Here is a 13,493-nt window from a genome sequence, read left to right as displayed (position 1 = left end):
AAAGTAGTTTATACCCTTCCATTCGATCCTAAATCAGAAACTGACTTAGGCGTCAGATCGGGTTTGCCGGACTCCGGCTCAATCTGACATGTATAATGTTTTGTAGGCTCATTACAACGTCGGATCATCAACACGACTTGAACACGTAATCAAGATCAGGTAACAAGTTATCACTCGTTAAGGCTGAACATTTCTTTTCTTTATTAGGGTGTATTCCTAACAGTGTCTTCCAATCTAAAATTGTAACGGAACACCACAATGATTCAAAATGATTCTCCATCCCCATCTTTAAATATTTAAAAAAATACTTATCTATGTCCCATATATAAATTAGAGGAAAAATCTCTCCTCATCCCTGCCCGTTTGAGTCCCTCGAAATCGAAATCCCTACGAGAATTTTATCCTTTTATTTTACTCCCTGTTTTAATTTTGGGGATAAAAAATTCTCAATTCCCAACTTATGGAAAATATTTTCCGAAGATCCATGTAAGCATGGATCCTCAGCAGGATTGGAGAATCCTTACTCGGTTGACAAACCTATCTACCATCCACCGTTAGCAGAAAGGATTGAACCAACTCTGCCGCCGGAACACCTTCGTCGTAACTAAATTAAGATCGGCAAAGAGCTCAAATGACTAAAAACAAATTCATCATTTCAGAGGGAGAAACTATAATTGCAAAATAAGCTTTACAAGAAACAAAAAGTTTTGAGGTCTCCATTGAATGAATTTTTTTTAAAAGGAAGGCATATCTCTATTAAAGAAAAAACACAAACTTTCAATTAAGTCCTTAGCTTTCTCACTCTCCAAATCATTCAAATGAAACCCATGTTCTTCTCCTTCTGTCTCACATATTTCAGCCACACCCATCCATCCACACCTACTTAACACATTATAATAAATCCACCCTCTATCTTTCAATATATCCTTTTCACTCACCGCAACAAACACTCTCTTGCATCCAAGTCCTACCAAACCCGCCCCACCCTCTACCACCGGGTTCACCCGCGGGTCATCATTATCCGGGTTTGACGGGCAAATCATTGGCCACAATCCATCTACTGCTGCTTTCCTATCCGGATCCATCCACTCGGATCCTACGCTTTCGGACCCCCAAAAAAACGGGTGCACTAAAGCAACCCCCAGAATCTCAATCCCGAGCCCGGAATCGGAAGCTCCAGCACTTATAGCCAAGTTATGAGCAATGTTACCGCCGGAAATTTCACCGGCCAAAAACAGTCTACCGAAATCTGCGTGGTCGTTTAGCCATGGCTCGGGTCCATTATTGTTACGATGGGAAGCTATCCACTGTAGTGCAGCCCATGAATCTTCAAAAGCAGCTGGAATTGGATGCTCCGGGGCTTTTCTGTAATTCACAGAAACTGCAACGATGTTAGCTTCAGCTACTAGTTTGGCTATGTAGTTGTGGTATTTGTTATTGAACGGCGATGAGAGGCAAAAGGCGCCGCCGTGGAAGTAAAGGAGGAGAGGGAATTTCTGGTTAGGATAATCGATTTTTGGAAGGTAGAGACGAGCTGTAATGTTGGGATCCGAGATTATAGTGACGTCTTTGGAAGAAAGGGAAGGAGGTAGATTGAAGGATGGGGGAACGAAATCAGTGTCGAGGAATCGTTCAACGGTGCCGTTTTTGTATACTCGGAGAGCGCCTTTGATCTCGTAGACTAGTTCGGTGGTGGTGGAGTCCATCGGAATGAGAAACAGAACAGTTGTGGAAGAAGAAGATGAGAAGATGGGTGATTTATGTTGTTAGAGAGAGTTTATTTCCTCCTCTCGTTCTAGATGACTTGGAATTTTGAATTGGCCCAATATGTTCTTCTATTCATCATTTTGGATTTTACTTTCTGCTTGTTTCATTTTGATTTTCAACATTGGGTCAGAAATAATTTTCAATGTTGAATTTCAACTATGTACATAAGGGTGCTAATGTAATCAGAAATAAAAATATAAAATCTATTTTTTTTTTTTTTTTTTTTTTGGAAGAATAATAAGTCTATACAAAAAGATTGATTTTACTTCTATATAACGTTTTTTTTTAATCATACTTCTATATAACGTTTGATCGTGATTAGATTGTCTTATCAAGCATTTCAAATAAATTTATCAATAAATTAGAGCATATACTTATATTAATAATATATTAAATATTTTAGATAATTTTTTTAGGATTAAAATATATATGTCAAACCTAATTATTGATATACTATCGAGTAATATTTTAGATATATTTGACGTTTGAAATTTCTGATGTGACAGTTAAATAATAGATCAAATAACGATAAATCAATTCCTTCAAAAATTCTATTAGGGATAAAATTGATTTTACTTAAAAACTTATGAATAAATTTTTAGTATTTTATATGTTAAAGGTAAATATGCACTTTCTAAAAAACAATAGGGAGAAATTTGGACATTATTCCTTAAAAAATCAAAATATGAAAAATATAATTTTGGTTAGTTAGGCCCCCGGAAGCGGCTTCCGTTTTTTCAGTAAATTCGATGATGAAATCAGGTGCATGGGCTTTTATTGCGTTTCTGGCTTCGAATCAAATATCGAACTGGGAAAGTTTGATGGACCAATCGGTGTACCTCCTGGATACCTCGGGCTTTTGTAGTGTCTTTTTGAGCGCATAGTTTGTTTTCACAACCACAGTGTGAGCTTGAAAATAGGATCACAAATGCTCTGTTGCAACCAAACACTCCCTTAGTGTTTAGGAATTCCCTTTACACTTTGAAGAGATACGAAAATTATACTAAGTTTATAGTCTTTATGCGAGCGAGCGAGCAAGAAAGCGAGCAGCAAGCTGAAAAAGCCTTTTTCTCCTTTCATAATAAAAATAATCTTCATAGCTTCCACTGAATTTTACTCATTTTAATATTGTGGCCACTTAACTTTAATTCTTAACGGTATCACCACTGAACTTTACACTTTTTAACACTAATGGCTACTCAAATTTAACTAATTCCTCAAAATAACCGTTAACGGCTTCAAAATGAAAATATTCAAGAATTAAAGTTCTTTAGAATATCATTTATTCTTCGAATTTTTTATTTTGAGGTCGTCAATGGACGTTTTAAGGCGTTAAGTGACCACCCGTGTGAAAAAGTGTAAAGTTTAATGTCCAAACCGTTAAGAATTGGAGTTAAGTAGCCACAATGTTAAAATGGATAATTTTAGTGGTCATGAGTGTAATTTACCCTATAAAAATGGGGAATTGGATGGAAATTGGAATAATTTAGGGACTAGGGAATGATCATTTGGCTTTTCTTTTTTTAATATAAAAATATTCTAAGCTTCCCATTAAGCTTCGGTGGATGCCTTTTGTTTATTTTGTGTTAGGTCTATTTTGCTATATAGACAGCAGTTACTGATCGAACAAGCAGAAATAAGATGGAAAAGATGGTATTACTTAGATCCGTGTGCCGAGCTGCGTCTTTCCGTTATTCGCGTTCCGCAGCTATTACCGGTCACCATCTCCGCCACCACTTGGCTTCCCGATCAATATTTACTCTCTCTGCTCCTGCCCCTCTCAATCGCATCACTTCTGGTACTTTTTCTCTCTCTCTCTATATCCTCTTGCATCTTTAGTTGCACTTAATGATTCCGATGCCGTTATTTCAATCCAATTCTATGATGTTACAATTTTTCTATAAAAGAATTAGGTTTTTGTTTTATTGTTGTTAGCATACGCTTCAGTAAAACTCAATTGAATTCCTTCCTGTCCTGTTAGCCGACAACTTTCAGCGACTTCGGAACTCCTGATACGCTTAAGTGTGCTAATTGTTAATGGTTGATTTTGGCAATGATTACTTTGTTCATCCTTTTGGCTGTTTAATTATCACGGTCTACACTTGCAAGGGGAAATAATTCTGCGGCTTATCAATGTGAATATTTATGTGTATTTGAAAATGAATGGTAACATACAAGTCTACAAGAACATCCAAAGATGTACTGAATCAGTTCGGTATACTGGTGGATATGGATGCTTTTTCATGTTCTTAGTATACTTCTTGTGGGGAATTCTTGCACAGGTTATGATTCTCGTTTCGTAATTGGGATTGGCAACAGACGGTATTTTAGTGAAGATGCAACGCACTTGCCTGCCATACAGGATTCTGACATTCATAATGTTTTCAAGGACTTGATGGCTGCAAGTTGGGATGAGATTTATGACACTGTCATCCATGATGTGAAGAAGGCATTGTCCAAAAGTACTGATGACAAAGCTGCTCAAGAAATCTTGAAGAATGTTTTCCGGGCAGCTGAAGCTGTTGAGGAATTTAGCGGCATGCTGATGTCTCTAAAAATGGAACTAGATGACAGCATTGGATTGAGTGGTGAGGTATCATTATTACTTTGGAGTTCATGGCCTGGTTCTCTGCTTGTTATTATGGCAATTCTTGCAATTTGATGGTTGCGGTTTTTCTGTAGGATGTAAAACCTTTGTCAGATGAATTTGCCAATGCGCTACGCACTGTTTTTCAACGATATTCTGCATATTTGGATGCATTTGGGCCTGATGAGACTTATTTGAGGAAGAAAGTAGAGACAGAGTTGGGTTCAAAGATGATATACTTGAAGATGAGATGCAGCGGGCTTGGTTCAGAGTGGGGAAAGGTACTACATTTTTATTTTTCTATTACAGCATCCACTACTTCATCTAGCTTATAGGTTATACTACTAAGATCTAGCTCTTGTTACGTTTGAAGAAGAAACACCATGTTAGGACCATGTACATTTTTATGGTAAACAAATTTCAGACAAGCAAAAAAGAGGTAGATATCTACTCTATTGTCAAAACAAATTTCAATACTAACTTATGTGAAAAGAAATTAGTTATCTGAAAACATATAACCAACAATATAGAGCAAAATCAAATAGAATATGAAATGCAAGGAGATTTAACCTGACTCCTTCCCTATCATGGCACCGAAGTTCCTCAAAGCATTAATAAAAGGATTATGATGTGCTAGATCAGTCTGTAAAAGCATTACGTTAGCAATTCTGGTTTCCTCAATGTAGTATATGCAAACATAACTTGTATATGCATCTAGATATACTCATTTAATTATAGTTTTGACCGAGTCTTATGCAAGCTTCCATCAGTTACATGATTCTCAATTTCTCGTCCAGTTTAATAAAATTACCTATGCACAAAAGAGCGGGTTTCTTGTTTCTAAAGTTTGGCTAAAACAATTTCATCAAGAATTTTTGACAATAGAGTAGATATTCTGACATTTAATGCTTCAACTTCGAGCGTTTTATTTCTTCATTAGGATAAAGACCGAATTTAACCCTAAAGTTTTAAGGGAAGTGCATATTTAGTCTTAACTTATGAAATGGTGCAGATTTAACCCTGACGTTTTCAAACAAGATCAATTTTAGCCTTATGTTATCGAAAATTAGAAAAAACTTGTTTGATTGGTATTTAACTATCACTGAAAACCTTCCAAATATCAATTATGTATAAGATATTTAGTGTATTACTAACTTGTTTTGAATGTTCAATGTGACAGTTAAATAACAATTAAACCAGTTTTTTCAAATTTTCAATAGCGTATGGTTAAAATTGATCTTGCTTGGAAACATTAGGGTTAAATTTACACAATTTCTTACGTTAGAGCTAAATCTGCGCTTCGCTTAAAACATTAGGGTTAAATTTGGCAATTATCCCTTCTTCATTTCACGTGATCCTGCTTTTGCGTATGATGGTAGTCATTCAGTTTTGATATTATTTGGTGTTTTTGCAGGTTACTGTGCTTGGCACCTCTGGACTTGCAGGTTCTTATGTGGAACACAGAGCTTAATGGAAGAGTATGATGTACCTGTTCATATCTTGTGTTCTGAATCATGTTCTTAATAGTTGGAGAGAGGTTGTATTCTCCCCAAGGAAAACTTTAAATTTCTACCCTGTAATAAAATTTAATTGTTCATCCAAAATAATGTGAAAGGAGCATGAAAAGTTTTCTCCATTATCAATTTTTTTTGGTTGATATTGAAATTAAGTTATTATTCATAAGATTATACTCTAATCCATTTTATATAAAAGAAGAGAAAGTAATGTTACATACAAGAAAACTTAAAGAAGCTTTAAGAAAGACAAAATTAAATAATGTGAGGGAGTTGTGGTGGTGGAGCCAGAAATAAATAATCGAGGGATCAATGGACAAAATTTTATTAAATATTACAAAAAAAAAAAAAAAAAAAACAAATAGGACTAAGCATTAGAAAAAAAATGATTTTTGTTCCGTATCACTAATGCCAAATCCGTTACAGAGATTTCGAATAAAGTGAAATTGCATAGCGAAATAAAGTGAAATTGCATACTGAAATTATACATTTAGGGGTGGAAATTTCAGTCTGCAATTCCTTTTTTTTCTCTCTCTAGAGTTGGGGTGGACGGACCATCCATGACCCCTTGTTCCTCTGCCCCTAACTGACTCCATTGTGGAGGGCAGTGTCAAATGAAGTGTGTAAAACTCTAGGCATTTTGACACTTCTAGTGCCTTTACGCCATGACCAAGATTCCGAAGGAGATTTAGGCAAAGGTGGAAGCAAAACACCCTTCCGGCAAAGACCAAATGGCCATCCTTCGCAGTGGCACAATTGCTGAAATATGGAAAGCCTTGAAAAATCCTGTAACTCTAAAACTTCACTGAAGCTTGAGCAACGAGATAAGTTTGTTTCCACAGAAATAAAACCACTTGAACAACACGAGAAACAACTTCCAACTGAAACAAATTCTTCTATCTCAATCTCCTCCTTTTCATCATCATTGTAATCCTTTTCTCGTGCAATTTTCGGAGCCAAGAACACTTCCCCAGTTCTTGGAGAGAACATCCATGAAAAGTTATCTGTTAGAACAAAGGATCTCTGCCTAGACCTCTCCATGGCACGGCTTCGAATCGTTGAAACAATGACCTGGAGAAAGAAAATCAAACAAATTCATATGCAACATTAGAACATAGGATATCAAAATCAAACATGTATGTAACTTACTTCTTGTTCATCATCAAAGTCACTTGTTGGTTTCTCCTCCTCTGGGCTGGAAGTAGAAACTTGCCTACAAGAACGGCAACTGGAAAATGCATCCTTCAAAGTGGATTTCAGGAACTTGCATTTCTTTGAAGAATTTGGCAGCTCTTCCTGATAAAAAACACCCATGTCCCAGAAAGAACAAATGTTTGATTTACAGATAAAAATACAAAATATATATGCTAAGTCACAGTTTGAGTTTATATGTAAATTGACCTTGTTTTTGTGACAGTGGCCTCACAGCTTATCGAATGAACTTTGGGGTCAAGACAAAGTTAAAATGGGGAACTTGGACAAGACACATAACCTAACAATGAATTTTAAGAAAAACACAACCGTGCACCGCCTTCTCATTTATTAAGGGTAAGAGAACAGTCCTATCAAATTGAAAGCAATCCCTAAATATGTAATTTAACCATCAAGCAATAATGGAAATTCTATTACACATATGATAAATCTGTTATCTCAAGACAACATGACAACAACTTTATGACAGAAAGCTACAACTCTCAGAAATTGACAAAAAAAGTCTGTTCACGACTTTTAAAGAAGATTTTTACAAATTAGTACTTCATTCAACTACTTCCATGTTTGGATCAGTATCCCATCCTCATGATCTTGATGCCCCAACTACCAAACCAAAAAAGCTAGTCAAAATCTGCACAGTAATGATTGCTCACAAGTCACAACTTTTGCTCTACCACCCATTTTTTTCCCTTTTAGGAACTCCCCATTAAAAGCCAAGTATAACAAACCATGGCATTAGGGCAAATAATAGGACAGCAAACTCTCAACTGCTGCAACTGCCAAATTCACAACGAAAAATGCAGTATTATAACCTAAACACATTCAATAAACCAGAGAAAGGAAATTACTTTTCATATTCAACAATTTACCCTTTAATCAAAAGTTAACATTTTTCACATGCTAATGAAAATATTTTCTTTTGCTACTGCTTTCCCATGTGTTTCAAGGGTAAGTTACACTCATGGCCCCTCAACTTAGGGCTTACTTTCTTTGTGATACCTTACCTTCAAAACTAGACATAAAAGTTTTTGAACTTTGCTATTTACAAACATAAAAGTCTCTTAACCTTTGACCAGTCCAATAGTAGATAAAGCTGATGGAAATGATATCCTAAGCAATTTTAATTCTTAAACTCTTTGGTTTTGAGATGTTTAGATGTTTGGTTAGGAGAGAAGAAGCTCGGAAAATGGTGATTTGGGAAATTGAAAAAAGTGGTTCCATTGGAAATGTGATTCTAAACAACTTTAATTCTTGGACTATTTTATTTTGAGGTCGTTAGCGGTCATTTTGATGTCGTTTACTTTTATAAGAGACTTATGTTAGTAAAAGGCAAAGTTCAAGAATTTTTATGTCTGTTTTGAAGTTAAGGGACTATAAAGGAAGTAGGGCCTAAGTTGAGGGAATTTACCCTGCATTTCAACTATAATTGAGGTTTTTTTCTTGTTATTACAATGTTCCACTCTTTTATCCATCATGCTGTTTTACTCTTTGCCTAAAATGCATTCCTACTGCCTTTGTATTTCTAATTTTCTACACTTTTGGAACCCTGCACTAAAAGGAGCCAGGATGGCTAGAGAAAAAGTGTTTGCACCATCTTCTCATTACATATGCATCTATATGTAAGAAGCTCAAAATGGCTTTTATTTTAGTTTTTCAAACACTGTATGAAATTACAGAAGTAAAATTCTAGCAAGCCTCAACCAGAATGGCTTCTCTATTTTCATTCAGAAAAAAACAAGATAGCAAACAAAAGGCATGTGAATACATTAGTTTGACATGCACATATCAACAGAACACACTCTTGAAATATAAATTGAGCAAGAGGATGACAAGAATGATGCCCATTAATCTAAAAGGAAAAACAAACAGTTGAAGAAAGAAAATATGAAGAAAGTAACCATATAGCAACAGCTAAGCAAGAGACTTCTTTTACCAGATTCTATTTGGTAAGGAACAGATGTGAAGATTGCCTTATCTAGTTTTCTTGGTGCTTTTTTTTCTCAAGAAACCGTTCATATTGACCAAGTCTGAAATTTTCTGAGCTAGATGTAACATTCACAACAATTTCTCAACATGTTTACTGTCAAGAAACCATTTGACCCAAAAGCTTAAGATGATAGGTAAGGCTCGAGAATAACTTTTATTATTATCTCTAACATTTACTCCTCCGAAAAGATAATTGGGAGGTTCTCAAAAAAATTCGCTAACTTATTTATCAATAATGCATGAACAACTAGTTCAGAACTTCAAGAAACCTATTAAACAAGGAGACATAAAGGGTAAATTGAATGTTCTTCTAGGGTAAACCTATAGTTAGTTTGCATTGCATCTATGGGCATTCTATTTTCTTTTTGATGGACATGTAAGGGCATTCTTAGTTCATAATGAATTTAATCCAATAAAACCTAGTTAGATTCGTTTCATGTGATTCTGGACCCTACACATTGGAAGATCAGATGAATTAGCACTCAGCTGAAGTAGGAAAAAATTGTGTTAATACCATTAAGGTTAGCATGATGATCGATAAATCTCCTACAACAAACTGAAGTATTAGAAACACATGTTATTAATTTCTTTGGTGTATATGGCTCAAAAAAGCACCTAAACTGATTAGGTAAACATCAATTAAAACAAAAAGATAAACAAGTGAAGGAAAGAGCATACCAAAATTAACTCTTGTGGAGTTGGTGTGATGTAAGAGAAATTAGAGAGTGGAGTTTTGCAACAGCAGAGGTCTTATCAGGAGGACATTTTGCGAGAGAAATATTCAAATAATGAAGAGCCTCATCAAGCTTCCCAGCAGCTAATGCAGCACATCCAGCCCTATAAGCCTCATCTGCCATTCGAACATCATACTGATGAGGAAGTGAACCCAAATTGGGGCTCTTAACATTTAATTGGGTTGGAGATGGAGTTGGAGGTTGCAGCATTGAAGTTGCACGAGCGTATTCTAATTTAGTAATGGCTGAGTCAATATCTGCCATTAGAGCTTCTGGATTTGATGGGATAGTTTTGATTTCATCATAAACACTCCAGATGCTACTTCTTTTTTCAGAGGCAGAACTCATCTTCCTCCCAAGTATATCGCTACCGTGATTATGAAATTAAGTTCTGTGGCATCAATGATTTTACTGTATAATAAGTGCCAGGTTCAATTCCAACAAAAAATCATTGGAAACACACTCTAAGACCATTGAAATCAAACGCGAGCAATAAAAAGAAAGAACGAAAAAGCATTTTAATAGCGCCTATATCTGGATTCTAATGGAAGAAAGGCATACCTGCAAGTAAAATCTTGATGTCATAGCCCAAGCTTTGTAGAAGGTCACTGATATTACGTGAATCGGAGTGATTCTAGAATTTCATGGATTTCAAGCTTCCCTCTCTGTCTCTGTTGACTAGATTGTGGCATTACCGCAGTTTCTTTGCAGCAATTTCTTTGGCGAAAAGCATCATCAGTCCTTCGTAATTCTGTTTTTTTTTTTAGCAACTAATCTTTCATTTTAACATATTGAACTCTTAATTATTTTTTTTTATCACATTAAATTCTCAATGATTAGAATAATCAATTTTAAAAATAGAATTAGAAGATGGTTAAAATTTTATGTAATAATTTTTTTATATATATTTAACTATAACTTTTTTTTTCGATAGTAAAAAAATGGCAAAAAAACATACTGAGATCCCTGATCTTTCATTGCTTGGTGCATTAAGCTCTCGATCTTTCATTTATACACATTGAGCCTCTGACCTTTTATTATTTGGTGTATTAAGCTTTCGATCTTTCATTTAGACACATTGAACCCTTGATCTTTCATATATGAGTATATTAGGTCATTCTATAAATCAATTCATATATGAGTGTATTAAGGGGTTGTTTGGTTCAACTGTTGATGTTGTTGGTTCATATATGAGTGTTTCTAATATGAACATGTTTTAAATTAATCTACAAATAAATTATAAAATAAAAAATATATTATACAAATTAATAAAGATAAATTATATAAAAAAATTATTGAACGCAACAAAACTTTGTTTTTCGATAATTTTGTTCTAGAAATAAAAATAATGTTAAAAAGGAAACGGATTTTATGGAAATAAGAAGGATAATTTTGTCAATAATAACGTAACTACAAACAACTGTCTATGAAAAGCTCTAAAAAAGAGCTTTTTGTGAAAAGCTCCAATATGCTGCAGTGTCCAGAGAAAATACTAAACGCTGCGGTTATATAAACCTAACCAAACGATATATTTCCCGCGGTTTGGAGTGAAACGCTAATAATTAAACAACTAATAACAAACAGCTTACTACAGCCGCAAATAGCTAACAGCAACATCAACATCTATTAGCTAACAGTTGAACCAAACAGACCCTTAATACACTCATATATGAATTGATTTACAAAAGGACCTAATACACCCATATATGAAAGATCAATGGCTCAATGTGTGTAAATGAAAGATCGATGGCTTAATGCACCAAACAATGAAAGATCAGTGGCTCAATGTGTCTAAATGAAAGATCGAGGGCTTAATGCACCAAAAAATAAAAGATAAGGGGCCTCAGGATACCTTTTGCCTAAAAAAATCTAGTGGGTTATTAATTGAAGGAAAACGTACAAAAATAAAGTTTGTGATTTAGTCGATTTGTAAAGACGGTTTTCGTGGTTTAAAAGTTCGTGAACATCGGTCACGACAATCATTTTTAAAGAAATGACTGAATTTATAAACGGTAAAAAAACAAAGATCTATATTTATAAACTTTTAAACCACAAAAATTGATCAAACCATAAAAGTTATTTTTATACTTTTCTCTTAATTAAACCAGATAAACTAGTTAGTCAAATAAGAGTATTGATACATTCACTAATAGATAGTTCAATATGTTAAAATAAGAATTAGAATGATTAGCAACATGACAGTGCTTTTTGGCAAGGGAAATTTATAAAACTAGATCTTTGAAAACTCATTTGTATTTCAATACATGCTACTAAATTATAAATTAGATATTTTCAATCTTATAATCAAAATATCTTACACTCTTCAACTTTCTTTTTCCTCAACTTTCCAAATCATTGAATACTATCATCAATTCCCAATTTAAATTGGACTCTTCAACTTCTTTATCTCCCCAACTTCTCCTTCTTTACTTATATCGTTACTTGAGGAATTACCAAGTTATGAACTTCTTTACTTATAACAATCGAATAAGAGAAGACGACAATATACGTGATAAATCAAATCTCAATAAGGGAAAAGGACAATAGATGTGAGAATCGAATCTCAATTTCTTTTTTTTTTCAGAATCTCAATTTCTTCTCTTTTTTCATATATTATTTATTCACAAATTATCATTTAGCTTCACAAATCACTAAATGTGTACGTAATTTATATGTGATAATAGTTTTACAAATCATAAAATATGAACCCATATAATAAAATGAGAAATAAATATAGTTTCACAAATCATAAAATATGAAGCAAAATCATAAAACAAGAAGTATCGCACATCAACTCAGAAACAAATACTTAGACTTCTAAAGCAATAAATCATACAAATACAACCCAAAAGAGTTCGAAATCATCGTTAGATCCATTAACATTAACTCTAACTAAACATAATACAATCAATCCATACTAAATCACTATAAAATCAAACGGAAATAGGAATGTGAAAGGTTTATGTAAATAAGGATATTCTTAGAAAAATGTATTGAAAGAATCTAATTTGGTAGTACAATGGTTAAATGAGTATAAAATAAATAAATGGCTCCATTGTACCAATTTTGTAAACTTCCCTTTTACCCATTCTCTAACATGTCCTAATCTTTTTCCGGTGATTGTTTAGTTAAACTACTCAATGATTTAAATGATTTTTAAACCAAAGTTAAAAAAATATGACCGTTATATTATAAAAATAAATATAATGATAGGTTAATGTTGGTAGATAATAAAAAACAATGAAGACTTAAATTTAGCCGTTAAGAAACTCTCTTCTTTTTCACTCAGGTTTTGGTGTTTTCTTTCGGCTTTTAGCCAGAAGATAAGCATTTTATTTACTTTATTTTGTTTTTTCTTTATTGAATAATTGTTTAATTGATCTATTATGGTAAATTTGTGGTATATTTCTCTATATGAATGTTTTTATGTTTTTCTCCATAGAAAAACAGAAGAGTTTTGTATATTATTATATAGATCTGACTCATTAAAAGATCGTGATTCATAAAGTCATTATTGGAGAAAAAGACTATGAAGTCGATTTTAAATGGAGTATATTTCTCGTCGTTGTGCCAAAAATATTTCAAGTATTGTCCACTATTATGATATGGAAAAATTACAAAACTAGGTCAAATTGGAGGCCCATTTACATATTTAACCCATTTGCTCAACCTACTACATATCTAGACTGGTTT

The 13,493-nt window shown here is 33.8% G+C and overlaps 3 protein-coding genes across 6 annotated transcripts; 1 reads left to right on the top strand and 2 right to left on the bottom strand.

Annotated features, from left to right (window-relative positions):
* Nucleotides 1-694: 694 nt before the first annotated feature.
* LOC136234940 (probable carboxylesterase 2) lies at nt 695-1,929 on the bottom strand. The gene has a single exon (XM_066024430.1). The coding sequence runs from the start codon at nt 1,704-1,706 to the stop codon at nt 735-737; it is 972 nt and encodes a 323-aa protein (XP_065880502.1). The 5' UTR covers nt 1,707-1,929; the 3' UTR covers nt 695-734.
* Nucleotides 1,930-3,322: 1,393 nt separating this feature from the next.
* LOC136235443 (succinate dehydrogenase subunit 5, mitochondrial) lies at nt 3,323-5,999 on the top strand. Its single transcript, XM_066025114.1, has 4 exons — nt 3,323-3,565; nt 4,050-4,360; nt 4,450-4,635; nt 5,769-5,999. The coding sequence occupies exons 1-4, from the start codon at nt 3,409-3,411 to the stop codon at nt 5,823-5,825; spliced, it is 711 nt and encodes a 236-aa protein (XP_065881186.1). The 5' UTR covers nt 3,323-3,408; the 3' UTR covers nt 5,826-5,999.
* A 243-nt stretch (nt 6,000-6,242) lies between these two features.
* LOC136235444 (uncharacterized) lies at nt 6,243-10,595 on the bottom strand. 4 transcript variants are annotated; one of them, XM_066025116.1, is made up of 4 exons: nt 10,362-10,586; nt 9,745-10,211; nt 7,018-7,856; nt 6,243-6,939 (listed from the first exon to the last, which is right to left on the bottom strand). In XM_066025116.1, exons 3-4 carry the CDS (start codon nt 7,180-7,182, stop codon nt 6,451-6,453), a joined length of 654 nt encoding a protein of 217 aa, XP_065881188.1. In that variant the 5' UTR covers nt 7,183-7,856; nt 9,745-10,211; nt 10,362-10,586; the 3' UTR covers nt 6,243-6,450. The 4 variants fall into 4 exon arrangements, 3 of the variants coding, with proteins under 3 accessions (XP_065881188.1, XP_065881187.1, XP_065881189.1); XM_066025115.1 differs by having other exon boundaries at nt 9,745-10,191; XM_066025117.1 differs by having other exon boundaries at nt 7,018-7,683; nt 9,745-10,191.
* Nucleotides 10,596-13,493: the final 2,898 nt, after the last annotated feature.

This window comes from Euphorbia lathyris, chromosome 7 (assembly GCF_963576675.1).
Source record: "Euphorbia lathyris chromosome 7, ddEupLath1.1, whole genome shotgun sequence".
NCBI classification, from domain to species: Eukaryota; Viridiplantae; Streptophyta; class Magnoliopsida; order Malpighiales; family Euphorbiaceae; genus Euphorbia; species Euphorbia lathyris.
The sequence above is the reverse complement of the archived record's forward strand: the minus strand, read 5'-3'. Positions and strand labels throughout refer to the sequence as shown.